The 15,973-nt window shown below is 26.5% G+C and overlaps 1 protein-coding gene across 2 annotated transcripts in view; it reads left to right on the forward strand.

Moving 5' to 3' along the window:
• The window catches only part of LOC107441029 (phosphatidylinositol 3-kinase regulatory subunit alpha), a 47,773-nt gene that overhangs the window by 19,048 nt on the left and 12,752 nt on the right, over positions 1-15,973 (forward strand). The window contains exons 1-9 of one of the 2 annotated variants that reach the window (XM_043054112.2): positions 5,992-6,249; positions 7,421-7,492; positions 8,701-8,737; positions 8,820-8,921; positions 9,996-10,076; positions 12,865-12,975; positions 13,953-14,030; positions 14,884-15,012; positions 15,096-15,303. In XM_043054112.2, the coding sequence (XP_042910046.1) occupies positions 6,187-6,249; positions 7,421-7,492; positions 8,701-8,737; positions 8,820-8,921; positions 9,996-10,076; positions 12,865-12,975; positions 13,953-14,030; positions 14,884-15,012; positions 15,096-15,303 (881 nt within the window). In that variant the 5' untranslated portion in view covers positions 5,992-6,186. Of the gene's footprint in view, positions 1-5,991; positions 6,250-7,420; positions 7,493-8,700; positions 8,738-8,819; positions 8,922-9,995; positions 10,077-12,864; positions 12,976-13,952; positions 14,031-14,883; positions 15,013-15,095; positions 15,304-15,973 lie in introns of those variants that run through there. The other variant, XM_043054111.2, reaches the window with a different exon arrangement.

A 15,973-nucleotide genomic window follows, 5' to 3' on the forward strand; every position in this document is an offset into this window, starting at 1 on the left:
CCAAAAGTGCTTAAAAGGTGCTTATTTTTTGTTGAATAATTTGGTTACGCACCCTGAAATAAATAAAGGAAAATATATAAAGGATCCCATCTGCCAGGGGGAAAGGATTAAAAGAAATAAATACGAACTCTTATATTAGAATGGCATCACCCCTTCAATAAAAAAAGACCTGCCAATGCAAGAAGCGTGTGAGAAAGAAGAAAATGTTCGATCACTTCCGTGTATTGTAGCACCTGTTCACCTGCCTAATGCAATTACTTGGGATTAAGGGGAAACCAGTAAGAGAAGAGTGAGGATAAGAATTAGAACAGCGTTCATTAATTGCGATGCTTGTGTGCAGGAGTGCTCAAAGGGTGAAATGACCCGCATATATTCTTTCCTTTTGCATCTCATTTGGGTGGAAGATTTATTTAAAAGTTTTTTTTTTCTTTCTTCTCTCGATGTATTTATGAAGTCCAGTTTAAAAAATTTTGACGGCATTATAGATTCAAAACTTCATGGACACTCTGGCTTTTAGTGGCCTATTTATTGAGGACATGTTAAATGATTAGGCGTAGTGCCAAAACTCCTGGATTTAATTCATGTTAATTGTATTGGCGTCGTTTGTAGAGTATCGGAACAAAAACTGATAATTGGAGAGCTCTTTCGCCGAGAAAAAAAAAAGTCACAGTTCAAGTTCCTTACACTCGAAAAAAACCTGTAATTTTCAACTGTATAAGCCATCTTGCTGTAAAGAATTACCTGGGCTATAGAGCGGACAAATAACTAAGACCAGAATATTTTAAAGTTATTAAAATAAATGTTTTTTCTTTAAAAATCGTCAATCTGGCGACATTTTTCCATCAAGAAAAATTAAAAAAGTCACAGTTCAAGTTCCTTACACTTGAAGGAAAGCTATAATTTTCAACAATCTATGTCATCCTTCCGTTAAGAATTACTTGGAGCTTAGAACGGGCAAATAACTAAAATATTTCAAACGTTATTTAAAAAAAAAAAAATTCAAAAATCATTGAACATTTTCCCACCTATATGAAAATAATCTAAATCCTATGTTTTATTGTTAATTTTTGAAATTTTTTGGAGTCCTGATAATGCAGCATTGAAGCAAGTTTTAAAATAATTAAAAAAAAATAGAACTCTTTTCATTTTCTCCATACTGACGTTTTGCGCCATTTTCAGAATAAACGCAGAGAGTGCTGGCTGAAGGTAGGGTAAACTTGATCCAACAGTTATGAGAAATTGTTGCAACCTCACAATGCTAAACTTGATCCAACAGTCATAAGAAGTAAATGTTGCAACCTCATAATAGTTTTGAAAATGGGATATTATTCGTAAAAAAGCATCATTTCATACGACTACAAAGCTTTCGAAAAAACTGTCTTAAAGAACTGTGTTGAGTGACATTTAACGCAATTGGAGGATCTGAACAAAACTTGGGTATTAGAGATCTCATTTGAAGACGTAAAGCAAACGTAAAAGTTAACTTAATTTGATAGTTATAGTTATCAGGGATTGTGGTGCGGTTAGGGACAGAGGCTGAATATTGGGAAACTTATTCGAAGAATATTTGATATTTTACGTTACCGCAAACTAACATTTTAAGCAATTTCGAACTAAAACTCATAATTGATGAGCTTATTTAAAAATGTGACATTTTTCGCAATTGTGTTGGTAGTGACCATTAAAGCAATTGATGAGAAAAATCTGATAGTTGAATATGTTAAGTGACATTGTATGCAATTGTATTGGCATGCATTGTGGAGTGTTGGATCAAAAACTAAAGAGCTTTGTTAATGAACATGTTAAGTAACAATATAGAATAAAGTAGACCCAAAAGCGACCAACAAGCCCTCCAGTGGTGTATTCTGAATTCAAAGACGATGAGTTTGAGTTTAATCATTCAATCATTTTTAAAATATTGTGAAATTAGGAGTAAGCGGAGATATGGCTGGACAAAATATTTCGAATTAATTTGAATTGTATTNCTCACAATGCTAAACTTGATCCAACAGTCATGAGTAATTGTTGCAACCTCACAATGCTAAACTTGATCCAACAGTCATGAGTAATTGTTGCAACCTCACAATGCTAAACTTGATCCAACAGTCATGAGTAATTGTTGCAACCTCACAATGCTAAACTTGATCCAACAGTCATGAGTAATTGTTGCAACCTCATAGTAGTTTTGAAAATAGGATATTAGGCGCAAAAAAGCATCATTTCATGCGACTACAAAGCTTTCGAAAAACAAAGCACACGTAAAAATTAACTTGATTTTACAGTTGAGTTATCGGGGATTGTGGTGAGGTTTAGAAACAGAGGCTGATTATTGAGAAACTTATTCGAAGAATAGATGACATTTTACGTTACCGCAAACTAACATTTTAAGCAATTTCGAACTAAAACTCATAATTGATGAGCTTATTTAAAAATGTGACATTTTTCGCAGTTGTGTTGGTAGGGAGCGTATTTGAAGAATATGTTTAGTGACCATTAAAGCAATTGATGAGAAAATCTGATAATTGAATATATTAAGTGACATTGTATGCAGTTGTGTTGGCATGTATTGTGGAGTGTTGGATCAAAAACTAAACATCTTTGTTAATGAACATGTTAAATAACATTGTAGAATGTTAAATAACAAGTACAAACAAAGAATGTTAAATAACAAGTACAATAAAGTTAAATAACAAGTTAAATACCAAAGGCGACCAACAAGCCCTCCAGTGGTGTATTCTGAATTCAAAGACGATGAGTTTGATTACAATTATAAAGTTTTAATCATTTTTAAAATATTGTGAAATTAGGAGGAGTAAGCGGAGATATGGCTGACGAAATATTTCAAATTAATTTGAATTGTATTTACAAAATAAAATAACCGGCATAAATAAATTATGTTATGCAACGAAGTTACCTTATTATAAATACTCCAAGCTATCGTTAAAGACAATTATTTATATTAATCTCAGAACGTATGCAGAGAAGCATTATTTGCAATGACAATGCAAGAAGTTCGAATTAACGTAGGGTTAAATGACCTCAGCTCGTAACTTAAGCCTCGTCTTCTCTGTATCTCATTTAAATTGAAGATTAGTTGCCTTTTTTGTTATTATTCAGCCATCGCCCTTGTGTTTAAAATCCAAGGATTTTTTTTAATACTTCATTTTGATGCATTGTGCCAGGTCTTAAATGACGACTGTAGCAAAAGAATAAATCTAAAACTTAGTTGACATTTCTGGATTTCTTAGGTTTTATTTTGTATCGTGTAAGATAGTTGCCGCCTTGATTTTAAATCCGCGACCTACATTGTGTTATCTAGCAATTTAACAGATTTTCTCTTAAGTAGTTTTATAAGTGTCACTTACAGTAACTTTATTTGGTTTAATTTCCATACCGTAAGTACGATTTAATCAAAACTATAACTTAAAAATATAAATGATATTCATATATAAACTAATTGATTGTGAACATTTTCCTTCCTTTTCAAGTTTAAACAAATTTTTATCAAATTTAGACAAATTTTGAAATTTCCAATGTTAAAAGATCTTTTATTGATGTTGGTGTAAAAAAGGAGATATTTTTTTAATACTAAGTTTGGTTGTTTATTCAATTTCAGTATTATTTAAAATGAATAAAAGTTTATACTTAGACCTTACGACTGCATAATGGACCTTAATAATTAATAATGGAGAAATTTTTTTTTATAAAACCATACATTTTTAGACGTCTATTTGATCTATTTCTTTTAGACGTCTATTTTATCTATTTCTACCACAGTCTGTTCTGTGCAAATATGGAACCTAAACTATTTTGCAATTCATTAACTTTCCTCAAAAATACACTAAAATAATAATAGTTAAATACCATTGAAATGTATGTAACTGAACATTAATGAAAAATAATTTAAGATGTTAATATATTTAATGGCTGAAATTTAAAATATCATTTAAATACTAGGAGTAAAAAATCTATGTCGAAGAAAAATAGTTACCGCTTTTAATAATTCATTCAAATATACAGCCAATGAGTAGTTATGAAACTTTATTATTAAAGCTGAATAAATTTTATTCAAATAGCAAATGATTAATAATAACGAGAAATATTTACTTCTTTGAATTTATTCCAATATTCAGTAAATTAAGAACAATATTAAACGCTTTATAATTTAAAATAGCAAAACTTGGACAGCATTCAAATAGGGTTTGATTGATTTATTGTAACAATCCATACGTTAATTTAGCTTTTTTTTATTTTATTTTTTTATTAAGTAAACTGTAAAAATTATACGATTTTAAAACTTAATTTAGTGTAGATAAAAAAGAATATAAAAAAATCTTAATCATAAAACAAAAATAATAAACCATTCTAAACTTCGCCTTGGACAATTGATGTTCAATAGATAGATATTCACAGCACGTCCTCACACCACGTGACCTTGCTGAAGATATCTAAGCTGCATATCAATATACCGCTTAGAACTGGTTCTCTCTCTTGCCCCCTCTTTCTTTTTTTAACGTAATATATTTTATTAATTTTTATTTATTTATTATGTTTTACATTACGAACGTTAATTTCAACAGGTCATATTCAACTCTGTAAATCTTTGCTACGAGTATAAATTGAAATTCGTAGCGCTCTTGTATATCACTAATAATTTTCAGTTACTCGTTTTTTTTCTTACTGAATCTTCAATAATTCACCTATTTATTAAATAATAAGTTATTATTATAGCTTTCTTACAACTTCTAAGTGTTCAATTATATTTTATTGCTGCTATAAACTTTTAAGTCATAAAACATAGGTAACGTGTAGGGAAACCACGTTTACTTGCTTAAATACAGCATGCTATTGAAATTTATATAACATCGAATATTCGGAAATATTGGTGTTGATTTGATATATTATCTGTTTAAGGCGTCAAGAATTGAGCGTCAGATTTAAAAATTTTTTTAATGGTTACGATATCTGATTGTTATTAGTGAGACTTTGCATAGATTAACCGTAAAGATAACTTTATTTTATAAATCCTTAGCTACCCTGCGATTTGTTTGGAAATTTTCACGCATGCGCGGTGAATCTGAGTTACGGTAAGCCACAACTCTTTCCAAAATCTCCATTGTAATTAATCAGATTGACAAGTTGGCCTTAAATGGCTAAAAACATGGAGTTTCCTCATCTTCTGGGTTCGGTTCAAAATTTTAAGTGTACGCATTGAAAGCTGCAAATTTAATGATATGGGTTTACCGTTCATTGTCGGGAATTAAAAAGATCTTCTCAAGAAAGGCTAATATTTTCTAATACATCATTTATGAATTCTTTTGTTTTCTGAGTCACGTTTAAAACAAAGTTACTGAGTTTTTACATTTTAAATGGCACATTTATGATGCCTGTTTATAATTTTACTGGATTCCCTTTACGTGTAATTATAGGAAGTTTTCTTGTCTTCTGAGTTTGATTCAAAATTAGTATGATTCATAAATAAAAGGTTACCTCAAATTCTTACTTGGATATATTGATTAATTGGGGGGAAAGAACAACGCGCGTAAATAATGCACCCTTAATGTTTTGTTAAGATATCTTTAACACATTGAATACTTTTTTAATTGCATGTTTCTTAATTAAAAAATCAATTGGAATTAAAAATTGGTAAAAAAAAGGACATTGACTATTACATTATATCTATGTCGATTTCCAAGTTAATTATTTAATCTTAAACCTTACTTTCACCAAGGCCGTTGAACTATTTCAACCGAGTATCGTCTTAAGTGCCACGTTTATGAGGAGATTAGATATTCCAACAGTTCGTAATATACTGTATGCAAAAAAAATGAGGCTCTCTCTTGATTCATTTCACTCAATTTTGCCTCAGTAGATGTATTCATTTTTTTTTCTTCCTCTCTCTATTAAAGTAAGTTTATCTTTACTTATTGATTTATGTGCTATCCCGGGCTTGGTGTTTGAAAGCTTAAAAAAACGAGCAATGTCCAAGGCCTTTCTGTATCGCTCTCGGTTGATTTGTGAAAGCTTTTTTTGTATGCGAGAAACTTTTTATCGCTATGGCAGTGAACTTTAACCCTCTTTATCTTGGTCACTCTTCTCTCTCAGCAGCGCAAACGGGTCGAGTCTTTCTGCCACTACCTGATCCTTTCAATCCTTTCATGACTAAAAATTCTCATCCGTTTTCGGATGAGTCCGAGATTGGATCCTTTCCGACATTGTCGGCCCCCATCTAGGTACTCCATTGCACAGGTTCGTTTTTATTTTGTGTTATTAAAGTTTAATATTTATTTTTTAAATATCGTTTGATTTTTTTTAAAAAAATATCGTTTGATTTTTTTTAAACCTTATGATTATCGTCTTCGTTTTCTTTCCTTTTAATCGTTTTTTTTATTTAAGCTTTTGTTAACTACATATGTCTTGTTTCTTTAAACCTTTAATTTTGATACTGTAATAGTTAAGTTTGATTCCGATTAGATTTCGATGCTAATCAACGTGTAATATCTGTTTTAGAAAACAGCTGTTCTGCCGAATCTATAACAGTGTTGTTTAAGAGTGTATTCTGTATCATTCGGTTTCGCAATTGAAATCAATTGGAATTATTTTAAAAAATTATTTTTTTGAGAAATAATTAATTTTTACAAACAATATATGACATGCATACTTTTACATACACGTATTTATGATTTAATCGAACTTTATATTTACATTATTTAGTTTACTATTTAAAACGTTCGTCTTAAATCTTTGGTTTTTCAAGCTTCTGAAATCATTTGGTTTCTTAACAGATTCATTATTTAGTATTTCAAGCCCTAATTCTTTGGTATTACATTATATTATTTGGTATTTTTTGTGGAAGTTCTATAAAATCGTTTGGTTTCTGCTAACAGCTGTTTTGTACCTAAATTTTTTGTTTTTTTCCTCTCAAACTTGTTAATCATTTTATTTGGTTTCCTATCTTAAGTGATTGTTTCAAATATTTTGTAATTTGATCCAATTAATAACATTTGTAAATAGTTAAGTTTGATTCTAATATTGTTAAGTATCACTAGGATTCGTTTTATTAGAAATTTCTTTTATTTATTCATGATTTCATATTTAAAACCAAAATATCTAGAACCAATCTTTTTTTGAAAAAGTTTTACAAATTTATTGAAATTTTTTTTTAATGCAGGTTATTTCATTAATTGTATTTTCTTAATACTGGACCCTATTAAAAAAAACTTGATTTTTTTTTTGTGCGTTTGTTTAAGACAGTGGTATTTTTTTTATAATTTTTATCATTACACTTATTAAAACATTATTCTGTTGTAAAAAACTATTAAGTTACCTTAATTTATATAATCTTCAAAATTTTAAATTAGGATGAATTAAGAAATTAAAAAATTTAATACATTATAAATATGATTATTTTCTATTTCAGAAAATGGGCATTAAAGAAGAATATTACCAAAAGGCCATTTCTGCTGGGGTAGAACACCTCAGTTGTGGTGCTGTAAGTATTTATTTTTTTCCCCCTTTTTAATTCATTAATAGCAAAAACTTTTCATTTTTTGTCGTAAATAAATCTAAATTTAAAAAATATACATTCTTTTTTTAAAAATTTTATTTATCTAAGGAAGAAAAAAAACAAAAAAGTTGTATTTTTCGTTACTCCTGGATGTAGATATCTTTATTCAAATACTTATTTTATTATTTTTTAAAAAGTTGTGTTTGACTGTTTAATCATTTTGTAAATGTATCGTTATAAGTAAATGTAATTAATATTTGACTAAATGGATCATTGTAAATAAATATTGTTGAAAAAACAGTAAATATTGTTAAGACATAGGATATTTCAGGTCTTAAATCTTTTACCTGTATTTGTATTATCTTAGTATTCATTCCTCATGTCCTTTTTTTCTTGACATTTATGTATCTTTTTTAATGCAAATTACATGCTTTCATTTTCTGTTGAAAAATTTTTAAACTTAATGTTTATTGTATTAAAACAGTCAAATATTGTTGATTTACTTGCAGTTTTTAAGATTTTATTTATATTAATAAAGTTTTAAAATTGCGTCTTAATTAAATTTGAAGATTTAATTATATTAAATCATGTACAAAGTGTTGAAAAATTTAAGAAAAAATTTATTGAAATAATTAAAATTAAATCATTATTATTAAAAACTAAAAATAACAAAAAGAAAGAAATTGATGGGAAAAATTTTATGAGTAAATAAAAACTTCATAGCTTGAAAAGAATAATTCAAATTTTGAATAGTTTTATAAAAAATGCCAGTAAGAAAAATGTCCTTTGGATATTACAAACTGGAACAAAAAAGTATAGTTTATTTTTCAAAAAATAAAATGTGAAAATCTAAATTTAGTGTACACATTTTTTTTTGTTCAAAATTTTATTATAATACAATAATTTTATTATTTCATATTATGTTTGTCTTTTTTAAGAACATTAAATGATAATGAATTTGCTTACAATAATTTTATTTTATGTATTAGTTGTATTTTTTAATTTTTTATTTTAATATTGAAATGATCATGAATTCGATTATAATAATGTTATTTTATGTTATAATTGTATTTTGCAAATACAATTTTCAAAGATTTTAAATTAAAAAAATTTTATATAAAATTTTTTTGGCTTTGAAATTTAATTACTTGTTATTAATTTTGGAACTGACATCATATTTTTATTCAATTTAGAATCCAATGCAAAGTAGTTCATTGTTCAAAGAAGATAGTAAGTTCCACTTAATTATTTATTTTAATATATTTGTTTTATTTATTTTTTACTTATATCTAATTTATGGTCACATTTTTAGGTGTATCTTCAACTACTAAACTTTTTGAACCATCTTTATTGCACTGCGAAGAGTGCCATTTACGTTTTTACAACTTGATGCATAAGACTCACTTGTGTCAAGGTTAGTTGTTTTAGTTGTAGAGTATAGTAGTTCTTTGTCTTATTAATTGATGAAAAAATTAACACTTCTAATTTTTCATATAAAAATCTGCTTTCATTCTTTGCAGCAGTAGTTTTATAATGAGCTTTATAGAAACTTTTAACATTCTTAAAAAGCTAAAAATTTCATTACAACTGCAAAATTTATATTGGCACTTTAAATTAAATAAACATCTATAAAATGTACCACAGCTATAAAATGTACCTGTTCTTAAAAAATATTAGTCAATTTTTTTCTTATCATTATCTTGTAAATTTACTGAAAACTTTTGCATTCTAAAATAATAGTGCATAAAAACAATGATTTATCATACTATAGTGTAATATTTTAAAAGAAATTTTAATTGAAAATGATTAATTTCCTGATAAAATATTTTGATTTATAAATAAGTTTTTTACAGGAATAATTCATTACTCTTTTTGCTGTAATAAGTAGCTTTAAACTTACATTGCCTTTCATTATTGCAGAAGTAAATTTCTATTAATATTTCTTTTATTATTATTCTTATGTCTGCAAAAATCAAAAGTATTTTAAAAGTAAATTTTAAAGTAATGTATAAAAACAATGATTTATTATACTATAGTGTAATATTTTAGAAGAAATTTAATTCAAAATGATTAATTTCTTGATTAAATATTTTGATTTATAAAGAAATTATGATATATCTTCCATTGATTGAATATTAAATATTTTTATATTAAAATTTAAAAATTGTGTTGAAATTAATTAATAACTGGCAAATGCTTTGTTTTTAATTGTCATCACAAGTTTATTAAGTTATTTATTGTATAAAATGTATCTTAATAATTTCAAATGCTATGAATATTTAGCTCTTTTCATTTTACAAATATTTATTAATTTGAAGGGAGCTAGAAAAATAGTGATTAGTGTAAAGTTCCTATAATTATATAACAATGATTCCGTCTGAAACTTATTGGCTGCCTTTTAGTGAAAAAACATGAGAAAATGTGATAAACAATTTATATAATTCCAATTTGTTACAAATTTAATAGAAATTTTTATTCTTTATTTTAGTCTGTGGACACTGTTCACACAACTCAAGCAATTTCAATACACTCTGCACTTCCCAGAATAAGCATGAGAAAAATTCTGCTGGTAAATATGCTTTTTTTCTATTCACTGACTTGAATTATGATGTAGTGATTAGGATTTGCTATATATTTTAGTTTATTTCTATATGTATTCATATAAATTATTTTTAGTTCATTTGGTTTTTACGAATAAGAATATAACAAATTTTATGAACTAACAAGCAATCTGTCTCATTAAATAATCATTTTGTTTATTATGTTTGGTTATTGCCAGTTATTGGATACCCATAGTTATCCAACCATTGCTAAGCCCCTACTGGAAGATATGTCACTAATTCATTTAATTAATGTTTGGGGTTTATTCTTTTAGAATGTTTAAAGTAACAAAATAGCTTTTTTGCTGAGATATTAGCTCTCTTAATTAAAGTTATTCTGCGTTCATAAAATATTCTTGGTTATTTCTTATATGTGGACTCTTGTCAGACATTGTAAGTAAAATATTTTAAGAAAATTTTTAAAAAAATCTTAAGTTAGTAGTAGGGTAACATTTTAAATTCGCTCTATGTTTATTGTGAAAAAATATTTAAAAGATATAAAATTCCTATAATTTAAGAAAATAAAAGTAAAGTAACCATTTTAGTCAAGAATATAAATATGATATCTAAAGGAATATAAGTCTGATAATTGTCTGATCATTTAAAAACTCAACAATATTGTTAAAAGTAGTAATTACTGTATGCAAATATCTGGAGCAACTAGTAAATATTTTGAATTAAGACACTTGGTTAATTCTGTTCTGTGTGCAATTGTTAAATTTTTGGTTAGTTTTAATGAGCATTTTCTTAAGTTTCCACCTGTGTTAAAAAAGATAAATGCATGTGTGCCTGTGCTTAAATTTAAATATTTCTGAAGAATGTATGCATCATTGAGTGCTAGTCATCCAACCATTCTGCCTGTTGCATCAAGGGATTAAACAGGTTTTTTTTCTTCTACTTTTTGCATTGAATCCTTTTTTGATCACTTTTGTCCTTGAAAACACACGCTGACTTTCATGAAATGAATATAGATGAGATGGCAAGGTCAGCATATTTTTAAATTTAACCCTTTCTACCATTTTTTAAGCTCAGCTGATTGAGTGGGATTTTCAAGTTGTAACATTTCTGTGTAAAAGGGTTTATAAGCTGAGTTTAAGAACTTTCTTGAAGAAACTATATTTCAATTGGTGTTCATTAATCTTGTGGTGTTTTGTTATACATAGAAAGTGCAAATTTAAAACTAATCTGGTATCATGCAAATACTTTTTTTTCTGTTAGCTACTTAAGTTGTATCAAATATTACATCACATTATAAATTTCATTTACACACAACAAATTATTTTTAATACCTATTTTTGGCTTGATCACTTAATTCTGAAATAAGCTTCTAATAATAACTTATATTAATTTCTTTAATTCACAAATAATTTAAATTCTTAAACTTGTTTTATATTGAATAATTATTTTTTACTTCTTTGTCAGAAAAACTTACTAACAAGAAATGAATTATAAATTATACTTACTAGCAAGAAATTATTTTTAAATTCTTATTTTTAACTTTATACTGAATAATTAATTATAAATGATTTGTTAGCATTTAATTCTGAAATTAACTGCTTATGATTAAAAATCGAATAAGGCACAAATATTAACAAATATTTCATTAACTTAAAACAAATTTTCATGAATTTTATTTTGTGTAGACAAACTAATTTTTTCCTTATTTATTTATTATATATTTTTTTTGGTGGGGGGGGGAGTACAATCTTCTAATAACTAGACAAGCCATTTAATGAAGGTTTATTAACAAATCGAATTAATTACTTTTGTTACTTTTACTACTTATCACCATATTTGAATAAAAATGACATTTTCATTGTTTAAACTTACATGAAATATGTATTCCTTTAATGTTAGGGAATTTCCATGTTGAAATTTTTTCTGGAGTTTAAATTTTAGTTTCTCCGGAATTATATTGATAGGAATTTAATTCACTATTTTCAGAGATCTTAGGAGATATGTTCATTTAATTTATTTACTATTATTTTATTAAAAATTGCACTTTTATTCTTTAAACTTACGTGAAATCTTAGCATTTACAATATTTACTATTTTGTGAGCTTTACTGTTATTGCTTATTTTATAGCTTAAAATTAAAAAAAATTTCCAGAATTTATATTAAAAAAAAGAATTCTTTTTTTATTACCTAGGCAAAAATCTTAATGCAAGTGTTTATTTTATTCCTTATATTTTATGGTAAATAATTGGTATTTTACCAATAATTGAGGCTTTATTAGCTTATTTCCTAAAGAAAAGAATCTAATACAGTAGGGAACCGATTATCCGGAACGATCGGGACCATAGCTATTCCGGATAACTGATTTTTCCAGTTTTCTGAATCGCTACAAAAACCGTTTTTTTTTTATTGCTAAACCCAACTAAAAAAAACAAATATTTTTGGAAATAATCTTAAAAAGAAGAAAAAACGATGAAGTAATACACTAATGATTATTTCCAAAACGATGGTAAGGTAAACATCTTTCGAAAAAGAAAGAAAAATCCTAAAATCCTATGAGGAAAAAAAATTTTTTTTTAAAAAAATGGCGGGAAAACTTATTGAATTTCGTTCCGGTTTTCTGATTTCCAGATAACGGGTTCTGTACTGTATTACTTTTTTTTTCTTTTCGTTTTTATTTTGTCTGAAGATTTTTTCAGTTAATAAATTAGCTGTTTTACTGTTCATCTGATATTATTCCTATTAATTAACAGTTCGGATGATTAATTTTTTTTAATTAACTGGTTTTTCATTTTTTCCAGCTTCTTTGGGACAAGATTTGTCTTTAGAATTCAATGTGGCTGATCAGCATGCCCCAACACTAGTCCTAAAATATATTCAAGAAATTGAAACCCTAGCAAAACAAAATAAAGGTAATATTTTAATATCAGTAAATTTATTTTTAGAGTTTTCAAACTTTTCTTAGTATTACAGATTGAATGTAAATTTAGATTTAATGAGAAATTATATTATATTTACAGTTTTAACTTGATTCAGAAAAAAAAAAAAAAATTTTTTCTGTATTCATTTTTGCTAAAAAATTTTACAAGTTATTTCTATGTTTTTTTAAAAAGAAATTAACAAATAATTTATCAAAAAATTCATCTTAAACTATCTTTACCGCTTAATTCATCTTAAACTATCTTTACCCTTAAAGTCCCTGGATAGAATTGTACAAAAATTTTCCTGCTATGCACTACTCTCCCATTAAATTTCATAGCAGAAACCATTTTTTATTTTATTTTTATTTTTTAAATGCGGGAAAGCTTGCAGCTAAAAGTTTTAAAAAAAGCCGAAACTCATGCTCAGCAGGGTTAACAAAATATTTTTTATAATGTATTTTTCATAAACTTTTATTCAGGGCCAAAACCTAGAATAGTCAGGGAATTTTATTTTGACTCTAAAAATCAGTGAAAGTTGCATTTCTTTTTTCTTTGCAAAAGCCTGAAAAATACAGTAATCAGTTATTGAGATTCAAGTCAAATAATTCTAACATCCTTTATAAATATTTATTGTTAAAAATTTCACATTTTTGTGAAGCTTTTCTACTTTTCCATACTCATCCAATATTATTTTGTTCATAAAATCGAATATTCGACATTACAAAAAGGAAAAATCAAAGTTTTCTGATAAGAAATTGCATAGTGCAGATTAAACATGATCTGGATTTTCTTTGAAATTTTCCTAATATACTTGGAAAAGTTACGGAATTTTATTTTTTCTGAAATGGAGGGGGAACTCTGATGCATGTATTATGAGGAAATTAAATTATTTATGCCCTATTTTTAAGAATTTACTTAATAACCAATGTGTGCAATGGGCAAACAGTTATATTTTTTCCTATTTGCAGATATTGATTTATACTTAGCCTATAAAACACACAATCATAGTCACACTCAACTTAAAAGCAAGCAAAGACAAAATGAAGGTAAATGTAATTCTGCTATTATTTCTTTTCAATGTAGTGTTTTTACGTAAAAACTATTTTTATATTTGTCATTGATTTTATTTAAAAAAATTATTATTTATCCTTTATAGTTTTTGTAGATAAAACATCCTCATACATTTTTTGATCTCAAATATTGAAAAATTACTGAATTTTAATTGATTGAAAAAACTTCTTTCATTAAAATAAAATGTAGCTATAAAGATTTTTTAACTGCAAAGCTACTATGCTTAATTACTAAAGGGAACATAGGTTATAAGTCGCAAAAATATTATTATTATTTTTTTTAGCTTCACTGAGATTTAAATTACTTTTTTTTGTTAAATATTACAAATTTGACAATTATTAGTTACATTATTTTAAAAAAGGTAATAATTAAAATAAAATACAGCTACTCTACAAAATTTAACACTTTTACTTAATTGAAATACATAATTTATTATAACTTTATCTATAGTTTATTATAGTTATTAGAAATTAAGTTTATGTATAGTTGATTTCTAATTAAGGAGCCATTCAAATATTATGCTTACATCGTAAAGGAGAAGAAATTTTCAAATTTCATTTTTTTCTTCCTTTCTTGCAGTGGGTATAGTTAAAGCAATGCCTAAATTTGACTCAAATTGCCATAGGCTAAAAGAAGAAAAAAGAAAGAGAATAAAGTTGTAATTGTAAAAAATTTTGTGTAATATAATAGTTTATTAAAAAAACTTTCAATGCATAGAATAGTTAAATTTTGTTGAAAATGTGCATTTGTAATATTTAAACAGCTTTTTTTATTACATTAACTTATGCCACTCTACTGTATTAATACAAATAGCAATTTCAATTGTAGATACCAAAAACGTAGAGTTCAAGGGATATCCTCTCTCTTGCATAACCAGTGCCTTAATCAAATACCTTCGGGAATTGCCCAATCCTGTGATACCTGTTAAAAGCTATGAAAAATTTGTTGATGCTTCTAGTAAGTAGATTCTTTTTTTTGAATATGTCGCATATTAAATGTGCTAATAGTTCCTGTTTAAAAATTCTCTGCTATTCTTTCAGAAATTCATAATGACAAGCAATGTGCCATGTACTTAGGAGAACTTGTTCAGAAATTGCCAGTACACCACAAAGTAACTTTGCAAACATTGATGGCTCATTTCTGCAAAGTGTGTTCTTTGCAATATTCCAGAGGATTTAAAAGTTTTCCAGATGCCATGATTAGAATCCTGAGTCACACGTTGCTCCGTCCAGCTTGGGATAAAATTGAGTAAGTTTCTTGTGTATTTATTTTGCTAATTTCCAATCAATCGTCAAATGTAACTTATAAAATTTGAGAAAAATCTCTAAATTTGTAAAGAATTAGTCAAAGTTTAAAATGCTAAAAATTATGTTTAAATTTGCTTAAATCATCCTATTCAAACTTCTCCAAAGCTCACATTTGCTCAAAATGTTAAATTAAAAATAAGATTTAACCTACTGTGTAATAGCTATCTTTCACAAAATTGCAAATAATTTATTTTTAGGCATATATGTCTGAAAGTTGGTCTTTTTTATTTAAATTTCTGACATTTTTAAATTATGTAAGGTGTATAAAAAAAACTGTTTTGAATTTTAAGTTAATAAAAATTTATCCAGAAAAAATTTGCTTCAGTATCTAAATTGCTACTCCCAACACCATTAAAAAATGCTGTTCCCCAACACCCAATCACATCACAAACATAAATTTAATTAGTGTTTCCAAAATTTAATCTTTGTCTCAATTTGTTTTGCTGCATCAGAAAAAAAATTATTTTTCCCTCTATATTTAATTCAATTATTTTTTCATTTCTGTTTGATTGGACCTTCTTTCCACTTTCCACTTCTTTCCACTAAAATTTTGGTAAATATTAGAAAAAAAGAATTATAATAAATATTTATTTAAGAATCTACATGCCTGT

This window comes from Parasteatoda tepidariorum, chromosome 6 (assembly GCF_043381705.1).
Source record: "Parasteatoda tepidariorum isolate YZ-2023 chromosome 6, CAS_Ptep_4.0, whole genome shotgun sequence".
NCBI lineage: Eukaryota > Metazoa > Arthropoda > Arachnida > Araneae > Theridiidae > Parasteatoda > Parasteatoda tepidariorum.